At 40.4% G+C, this 9,585-nt stretch overlaps 2 protein-coding genes across 2 annotated transcripts; both read right to left on the bottom strand.

Annotated features, from left to right (window-relative positions):
• Positions 1–1,340: 1,340 nt before the first annotated feature.
• Positions 1,341–3,052, bottom strand: LOC125193272 (probable isoaspartyl peptidase/L-asparaginase 2). The gene is made up of 4 exons (XM_048091042.1): positions 2,802–3,052; positions 2,481–2,714; positions 2,149–2,235; positions 1,341–2,057 (listed from the first exon to the last, which is right to left on the bottom strand). Exons 1-4 carry the CDS (start codon positions 2,961–2,963, stop codon positions 1,554–1,556), a joined length of 987 nt encoding a protein of 328 aa, XP_047946999.1. The 5' UTR covers positions 2,964–3,052; the 3' UTR covers positions 1,341–1,553.
• Positions 3,053–8,109: 5,057 nt separating this feature from the next.
• Positions 8,110–9,006, bottom strand: LOC125194746. Its single transcript, XM_048092976.1, has 2 exons — positions 8,848–9,006; positions 8,110–8,733 (listed from the first exon to the last, which is right to left on the bottom strand). The coding sequence occupies exons 1-2, from the start codon at positions 9,004–9,006 to the stop codon at positions 8,110–8,112; spliced, it is 783 nt and encodes a 260-aa protein (XP_047948933.1).
• Positions 9,007–9,585: the final 579 nt, after the last annotated feature.

A 9,585-nucleotide genomic window follows, 5' to 3' on the forward strand; every position in this document is an offset into this window, starting at 1 on the left:
GGAAAACGGCTAAAAGCATGATTATGAATATGAGTTTTGCTAAGAAATTAAAAATATATTCCTTTTAAATTAGTATATGATATTTTTCTAATGGAGTAGTCAATATCAAATCAGAAATAAAGTGGGTTACAACCGGAAAAAAAGTTGTGGCCGATTAAGGCTTTAACTAATTGTGGTGAACCAAACAAAAGCGATCCATTCTTATCATGATCATTTGTGTTAATTATTGTTTAGAAACAATACATTTTTTTCCACTATTTTAGATGATGTAATGGTTTCAAGAAAACAAATTTTTTATGATACGTTCTTATAATATGTACTTGAACCCACATTGTTTCTCGTATCAACAATTAATTCTATCCCATTTCATAGAGAAAAAATAACTCGATTGCTCAAATAAAGGACAATTTTAATTCGACGAGATGATCCAATCTATATCCCCATTAATAAAACGTATTTTAATGGAGTAATATTTTTATATGCTCAACTAAAAACAAATCGTAGATGTTGTAGTTGTTGTTTTTCATTTGGATAAATAATGATTCTTCATTTACATTTGTTCGTTGCGGCCGTGACTCAAATTCCAAATTTATTAATTGGAGAAGAAATTTATTACCATTTACTAAATAAATTATCTTTTATTATAGCATCGCATATGTTACATGCTAAATCGGATAACTCATTCTAAAAGATTAGCTTATTAGGAGAGAAAATTCATTTAGTCTATAAACTCCACACCAGTTACTCTTACGTCCGATGTGGGCCATTAAGTCTGTAACAATCAACCCATCAATGTCCTCATTGATCAAGGTTGGTTCTTTGCAAGACCACCACTCCGAGTTCTTGTAGGTCACGACGAGTTCTTTGTCTGACCACCACTCTGAGTCGGCCACAAATGTACTTGTTGGTCACAATGACTTCTTTACCCGACCATAACTCCGAGCCGTTTGTGCTCTCCACGAAACCTCACGCTGGTTACTCTTACTGCCGATGTAAACATTGAGCTCATAATATTGAATACTTTTTACAATTCCATTTCTAACCATATTTAAAAGTCAAAACTCTAAATCTGAAAGCATTTAATTTCTATAGGCCCACTAAATACTTAGCCCATATGACCTTAACGGATCCTCCCCCATAATCCAATTAAAATTAAAAGTACTTTTATAATCTATACTATTTCTTTAGTTAAAATAATACATTTGGACTTATTATTAAATAATTTATATATTTCAATTTTTTATAAGAAATTTTTTAATTACAGTACCAACATCCAACTTGCACCAAGTAACCAAAATTCAAAACAAAAGCTAAGCAAAAAAGAGAGTCATATGAGTATATGATTGTAAAACCAAATGGAAAGAAAGATGTATTCAAAACATTTAGGCAAACAAGTGATAACCCTGGCCTGTTGCAACACATACAAAATGTTTCGCACCTAACCCTTCCAAAATTTAGGAATCTAGGCAATTTATTTTAGAGGGAAACACCACATAGCAAATTAGCAATAGCAATACTACTACTACTAAATGAGACTATAAAATACTTATGTACTAATTCCAAATCCCAACTTCCATGAATCCATCTTCAGTAGCACAGCCCCTGAACATCCCATTGGAATTGAACCCACACACCACCTCCCCTTTGCTCGACACCGCGATGAGCCCGGCCTGGCCGCCGCCGTCGAGCCGCGTCTCGATCACGAAGTCCACCGCCTCCTGCAGCCCCAAGCCCTTGTACTCCATCACGGCCGCCACGTCACGCGCCACGGTGCCGCGTATGATGGCCTCGCCCTCGCCCGTGCACGACACCGCGCACACGTCGCACGCGTACGTGCCCGACCCGATTATCGGGGAGTCCCCGATCCGGCCCGACATCTTGTTCATCAGCCCGCCCGTGGACGTCCCCGCCGCGCACCGCCCCTGCCCGTCCACCACCACGCACCCCACCGTCTCCGGGGCGTACACGCTGATCGGAAGGCCGTTCATCATCAGCGGCGGAGCGTCCGCCGCCTTTTCGCAGATGTCCGACCCGGTTAGAGGGATCCGGTAATCGAACTGTCAATGTGATTAGTATTAGTCATGAAAAATCAGTGCACATTTAAATATTTTCTATTTATTCAATCTAAATCAAGAATTTGTGACATACTATGATGGAGTTGGCTTCTTTGGCCAATTTGAGCATTCCGAGGTTGTCCTCGGTGATGAAGTAGTCATTGTCAACCATCTCCACGCCCTAAAATAAATCCAAAAACACCAAATTAAATCGATAAAAAGAATGAAACAAGCGGTGCATGCACTTTTGGATTTTGGGAATAATTAAGACAGGTGGAATAGCAATTTATTGGGACATAGATATATTTTACTTATATTTCAGATAACAAAAGGTGGCTAAGAAGAGAAAATACATACCACAAATTCCCAGTAGACGTTTTTTTTTATATAATTCGAACCTGAGACCTTTGGCCTGATTATAATTACCTGTTGTTTGGCAAATTCCTCGGCGCCGGAGAAAGCAAGATAGGAATGCGGCGATTTGTCCATGACGAGACGGGCGAGAGAGATGGGATTCTTGACGGTGGTGACGCCGGAGACGGCACCGCAGCGTCGCCCGACCCCGTCCATGATGCTGGCCTCCATCTCCGCCGTCCCTTTCGCCGTGAGTGCGGATCCACGGCCAGAATTAAACAGGGGATCACTCTCTAATTCTCGAATCTACACGCCCAAATCAAAATCAAAACATGCATGTTAATTAATTAATTAATTGTTGAATGGTAAAAAAAGAAAAAAAAAAAAACGTACGACGAGCTCGACGACATCAATTGGAGAGAGAGAGGAGCGGAGGGCGGAGATGCCGATGTTAAGGCAACGAGTGAGGAGTTGCCTGGCCTCTTCCTGACGTTGAATAGGGAGGTTTGGGTCCACACCAGCGCCGCCGTGCACCGCTATAGCCCAACCGCCCATCTTCTCTCTCGTGAATGCCGGCGTCTCCACCGTGCTTTTTTATATATTTGCGGTTTCTGTATATTCCGTTTTGGTACTACTTGTATATAAAGAGGCGATGAGAGGTCCACATTCTCTAACCTTATTTATACACAACCAACCATTACCACATCTCTATTTATTACTACGAAACACGTCATTATATTTTGGATTTCTTTTGAATTCAGTTACAAAGTCCAAATAGATAAAATTGTATTTGTTGTGATGAAACAAATCTTTATATTAGGACTCTTCATCAATTTTACAATATAACTATCTATTCAATGTATCATCAATGTAAAATATGTTTGTGTAATCGGATAATTGCGAATATGTTAAAACTTCGTAGTATTTCAGTTAAAGTTACGAAATGGAACAAAATCTAACCAAATTTCATTTTTACAAAATTTACATCTGTTTTTTTTTTTTGTTAAATTAGAGTATTTAATAATTTGTTTTATAATTAGTTTTGGGTTCACATGCACAAGACTACAATTATGTCAAACTTGTGTCAATCCCAGATACTGTAAGAAATAACCTCATTTTTTTGTCACGATATCACAAAATACACGTGGTGCATGAACCTCATGCCTAACATAACAAAAATAATTTATTATTCAATTGAAACTGTTAATCAATATTCTAAAACAAAATATGGTTTTATTTTCCAAAACAGTATTACTTTTTTCTATAATAAAAATCATTGTAATCAATAGCATTGCATTGTAAATTTTTATTTGTAGGGATATGAATATATGATGGAAACATATGTTGTACACTATTAAATCTATAACTATATATATTTGTAACATTAATTAATCGTAGTAAAAGAAATAATTCTAAAAATAATAGTCTTATTAGGAAGTTGATATATTATAACATTGAGGATGATTAGGATGTGATAAGGATGGTGATTGGTTGATGTTGCTTAGTTGGACGATTAAGATGCCACTAATATTCTTAGATTAGCTTAGAATTGGTCCGAATAAAAAATCATAGAGTTAAGGAAGGAATGCTGCATAATAGTCAACGTGTCGCACGTGTATTATTTTTTAGGTAAGTGTATGTCTATATAAGATAAAATATTATAAATGATATGAATAAGAAATATTTTTTGGTATTGGATTGGGAATGGAATGGGTTATGGAAGGATTAATTGAATTTGAGATATGATAAGCTTCATGGCATGCGTGAAATATATTATATTAAGCGTTTTGCCATATCTAGTGGACACAATTTTACGAGTTTGGTATTTGTACGAATTAATAATGAGGTATAATTCAAAAGGTAAATTGCAAATTTTATTTTTGAAATTTAATCAAATTTGGGTTTGATAGTCAAAGTATGGATTTATTTTCAAATATTTCATGGTGAAAATTTGAGTTTCCGCGTGTAATATATGGTTTATATTTTTAAACCAAACGACATAATTTACTTTATGAATATGGAGTACAACATTGTTTAATTAATTCATCAACGGTGACGTCCATGTATTTTTTTCGAGTTTCATATCACAAAATGTTTCACCAAAGGATTGTTGAAAATAAATTCAAACTTTATGCATTTTGTTTGGCTAATTTTCAAGATTGTAGGATATACTAGAATTTGACCAAATTTTATGATTTGGATTTATTTTACAATTTTCCCCAATTGAAATGAGTCAAATGACAAAGTTGAGGTGTTATGAGACTATCTCCAGTGAGATGTTTTGAATTTAATCTCACTTGTTTGCGGACCATGCGGTGTTTATTTCCAAAATTTTAAGTAAATTGTCTAAATTTTCTAAATTTTGACAAAGTTAAGTGTTTTGAGTGAATTGTCCAAATCTTGTGTTTACGATTTCGGGAAACCAAAGTAGTCTAAGGTTATCTAGGTTTTTTTTATAAAGGATGAACTTCGAAAAATTATCATGCTCGAGAATTAAATGCATATTATTTTTTTAGGAATATATTATAAATGAAAGAAAATGTACTAGATTAGATTAATAGGAAACAATTTTATTGGGCTTGACCCAATGTTACAATTATTCTATTATATATATGCTTTATTGTAGAGAACAAAAGATATAGAAAACCTAATTCTATGAGAGAATAAGGCAGGCGCAAGAATACATACGTTCAACAAGAGATTCCCTAGCTTTCTCTATAGAAAGATTGTACCGAGGAATTTTTTCTGTATCGGATCAGAATACACGTAGACCTCGATAGTGGTGGATATATTCATCTTGCAGGATTCGTACAATCAATGGAAGATAACGACACAACAAGTAAGATTTAATTCCATTACATGCTCAACTTGCAATATGATTATGAATCTAGATCTGTTATTCTTCTATGCAATTTCCGTTGCGCTCATTAGATGAATACAAGGATTACCAACAGTGATATCAGATCCCATGGCTTGATTCATTATTAATTTGAATTTGCTAATTACTTGTGGATTAATCGTATTTATATGGTTGGGGATAAAATTAGATTTACATAATTGCGTTGGAATGAGAAATTAGATTTCTTATTTCGTTTCTGGAAATCTACGGTCTAAAAACTTTTGGAGTTTCATAATGAAATTTGATTTCATTTAATTTTGTGTAAGTGTACATGTGGCGGGAGGTGTTGGCTGTCATCTGATGGCAGGCTTGGGCCAGCCAATACCCGAGATGGACTTTGATGCGTTTGGACATACACCATGTGAAATAGAGCTCAGTGGTGGTGATGTTGGATCTAGCAGTGCCCATCAAATTGTAGCCAATGAATTCCTGGGCAAACCGGAGGAGGTGGTCAGTGATATGGATCCCTTTCGACACACTGGTCTTGAAGGTCTCACTCCTTGCGTGTGTTAAATACTCCCAAGCTGTTTGCGGCGTGAATCCAGGCGTATCTCTTGGTGGGCCGTACACTCTGTTATCCCAAATGCCCTCGTCATCTTCAGCGTTTGTAAATAGTCCCATTCTGAGGGACCACTCCCTGACACTCATTGTGTGCTCGATGGTAAAGAGACGGAAAGAGATGGAGTTTGCGTCCGGATCGGTAGTTTCCTTGAAGCGAAAAGTGGAGAAAAACTCTCGTGCTGCTTCCACTGGCACCTCCTGCTCGTTGTGGTTTAGTAGCCACTCGAAACCGATTCCCTTGATGTGGTCAAGGAACTCCTCCTCTGACTCTATCTGCTTCAGAGAGTCTCTGTCATATCGGTTTCCCGACTTGGCCAGCTTCCCCACTGCACTCCGGTCCTTGTGCGTCTGTGCCCTCCTGGAGTCATTAAATTTAGCCATAGAACCTAAGAGTTTCTTTGTGATCCAGATCTCTTCCCGCTCAAAGTTGGGGACTTCCTCTTCTCCCTCTGACTCTTCCTCTGACTCGCTGTCAACATCACCAGGTCCAGAAGCTTTGGGTAGCGTGTGAGGAGATTCCCTGACTGAGTGGAGTGTCTGTGACTTCCTAGGCCGAGGAGTGATCACTGTCTTTCCTTTCCTTTTGCGCTCCCTGGCCACCCGACGCTCTTCTGCGGCGTCCACCTTTTCCTCCGACTCAGGAGTTTCTCCCTCCTGCACGCTCCTCGCTCATGGGGCCAGGAACCCTGATCCCCTAGACTGGTCTCCTTCATCAACCTCATCCAGCACGCTTCTCCGTGCCATTCTCCTCGACTCCCGCAGATTAACCGGCGAGTCCTCTGGCACAGCGTCCATATCTATAACTTCCAATGGCCTGTCCTCCTTGGGCCCTTGTCCTGCAGCAGTAACGGGGATCTCATCCCCTCCAGATTTCCCAGGGATTTCTCCCTCGGCAAACATAACTGGGTTTTCCCCCTTAGATTTTTTCGGAGTCTCCTCCTCAGGTTTTTCAGGGATTTCCCCTCAGACACAATTGGGGTTTCCCCCTCAACAAACAAAGTCGGGGTTGCCCCCTCAAAATTCCCAGGGATTTCTCCTTCAGCGAACAAAGTCAGGGTCGCCCCCTTAGATTCAAACGGGGTTCCCCCCTCGACATACAGACTCGTGGTTTCCCCATCCATATTCCTCGAAACAGGGGTTTCCCCCTCCACAGACTTAACAACAAGGATTTTCCCCTCCACAGATTGTAATACAGATGCGTTACCTTCCCTTGCGGCTTCATCAATAGAGTAATCCACTGCCATCCTAGATCTCGTCCGCAAAACCGCTGACGCTCTCCTCTTCAGTTCCGCCACCACCATTTCCCTGTTCTTCGATGTCTGGGCTCGGCCCAGTCTACGTACGTGCCAGATCTAGGGTTTGGGATCCTTCTGGGTGTGAACTAGGTGGCTGCGCCGTCGATTCGTCAGGAACCATCTGTGGTTGTTGGCGGAATGCCAAGAAGCGAGAGAAGAGTTTCATGGCCTCCTCTTTACTGCCAAATTTCTCCTCCAACTCCCTCAAGAACGTCTCTTCTTCAGGGTTACTGACGACGGTTGGCTCCGGTAATGCGGGCGCATGCCACTCAGAGCGTATATCCAGGACTGGAAAAGTCGCCTGAGCCGGCGATTGTCTGGACGACTCGCCGGACGGTGGTTTGGTGGCGGGGTTTCCCTTCTTTGCGATGGTATCTTGTGCCTTCTTCATGATTTTTCTGCAAAAACTTACAGTAGCTAGGGTAAATTTCGGGTTATGGTTTGAAGAAATTGGGGAAAATTTGAGAGAGAGAATTGTGAGAGTAGAGAGAGAAAAGATTGATTAATTTTGATTTGAAGAGATCTCTTGGCTTTTCATGGTGGCAGGCGAACGGTTGCGTGATGATGTAAGCAACCATATGTCCCCCCCTCGAAAAACAGAATTTGAAATTCGAAAAGTAACCGCCTTCCCTCCAAATCTTTACTATGAAAATTCTTCCTCCCCCTAGCAACTCACAATTTCTAAAAAATTGAAACAGCAAATTATTGGGTCGGAGATCATGAGTGACAAAACAATTTCCCCAAAGAGTTTGGTGCTTCGAAAATATTTTTGGAAGATTAAATTTTTTTTAATTTGTTTGAATTTTCTTGTATTAGAAAGCAACTAGATTATTTACACTTGCAAATGAGTATCCTCAAGATTTCCTAGGTCAGTGTACAGATAAAGTTTTATTTCCCATTTTACTTGACCTAGGAGTTCATTGAGAATATCCATTTGCCTGACCAATTAAGAAATAATAGCAGATGCATGTAGTGGCGTCTCTTCCACCACATGCAGATCTGCATTATCTCTATATTCCTTCACCCTGTGTCCATTGACTAGGAAAGTAACAGAATTTGGGGCGCTTCCTTGGATCTCCACTGCTCCATTTGCTCGAAGGCCAACGATCGTGTATGTTCCTATCCACTTGGATTTTAACTTCCCAGTCATTAGCTTGAGTTGAGATTGAAAAAGAAGTACTTTCTGCCCTACTCTTAGTTCCTTGACCCAGAGGTTTTTATCATGCCAGAACCTAGTTCTTTCTTTATACCACATGGCTGAGTCAAATGCCTCTAGCCTTAGCTCCTCCAGTTCTTGTAGTTGCAGCTTCTGTTCTTCTTCACAGGCTGACGCCCTCATATTCATCTCTTTTATGGCCCAGTATGCTTTATGTTCCACTTCCACGGGCAGATGACACATTTTCCCGAACACCAACCTATAAGGTGACATCCCGATCGGTGCTTTGTAAGCAGTCCTGTAGGCCCAGAGAGCATCGTCGAGGTGCTTACTCCAATCTCTCCTCGTGATGTTCACCGTTTTTTCCAAAATGCTTTTGATTTCCCTATTCGAGACTTCAGCTTGACCATTTGACTAGGGGTGATATGGTGTAGACAGCCGATGATGGACACCGTATTTCCTCATCAAAGCCTCTATGGTGCGGTTGCAGAAATGCGTTCCTTGGTCTGAGATAATAGCTCTGGGTACCCCATACCTGTTGAAAATGTTGGCCTTCACAAATTTAGCCACTTCCTTTGATTCACAGGTGGGTGTAGCCTTTGCCTCTATCCATTTGGATACATAGTCCACTGCAACCAAAATGTACGTGTTACCATGAGAAGATGGGAACGGTCCCATAAAATCCATTCCCCAGACGTCGAAAATTTCACAAACTATTATTGGCACTTGAGGCATCTCATCTCTCCTTGAAATCCCTCATGTTTGTTGACATCTTTCGCAAACTTGACAGAATTCGAAAGCATCCTTATTCAGGGTTGGCCAATAGAATCCGCTATCCAAAACCTTTCTGGCAGTTTTCCCGGGTCCGAAATGACCTCCACACGCCAGGGCGTGACAATGGTTGAGCACATCCCTTTGTTCCCACTCCGGTATGCATCGTCGAATCACTTGGTCTGAGCACATCTTCCAAAGATAAGGATCATCCTAGTAATAGTATCTGGCCTCACTTCTTAGCTTCATCTTCTGGGCCCGGGAAATTTCTTGGGAACCTGGCATTTCTCCTGTGACTAAGTAATTAGCCAGGTCAGCGAACCATGGCTCTACATTCAACGGATGCTTCCCTTTGTCTGATGTTCCTGGACCTGTTACCGCCAACACTGCTTCCCAGTTGATAGGTCTAGCATATTTCCATAGATAATAAAGATGTTCCTCGGGGAAGGCATCGGATATAGCTTCGTCTGTGTCCCCTTGGAATATTCAACTTAA

The sequence above is a fragment of the Salvia hispanica genome, chromosome 6, assembly GCF_023119035.1.
Source record: "Salvia hispanica cultivar TCC Black 2014 chromosome 6, UniMelb_Shisp_WGS_1.0, whole genome shotgun sequence".
Classification (NCBI taxonomy): domain Eukaryota; kingdom Viridiplantae; phylum Streptophyta; class Magnoliopsida; order Lamiales; family Lamiaceae; genus Salvia; species Salvia hispanica.

Excerpts from the sequence above, each read along its gene's own strand:
- LOC125194746 (XM_048092976.1), bottom strand. The coding sequence starts at position 9,006 with ATGGATTTTATGGGACCGTTCCCATCTTCTCATGGTAACACGTACATT. Across the intron at positions 8,734-8,847 it reads ACATTTTCAACAGGTATGGG|TCAAATGGTCAAGCTGAAGT; the intron begins GTACCCAGAGCT and ends TATCACCCCTAG.
- LOC125193272 (XM_048091042.1), bottom strand. The coding sequence starts at position 2,963 with ATGGGCGGTTGGGCTATAGCGGTGCACGGCGGCGCTGGTGTGGACCCA. Across the intron at positions 2,715-2,801 it reads TTGATGTCGTCGAGCTCGTC|ATTCGAGAATTAGAGAGTGA; the intron begins GTACGTTTTTTT and ends TTGGGCGTGTAG. Across the intron at positions 2,058-2,148 it reads AAGAAGCCAACTCCATCATA|TTCGATTACCGGATCCCTCT; the intron begins GTATGTCACAAA and ends TCACATTGACAG.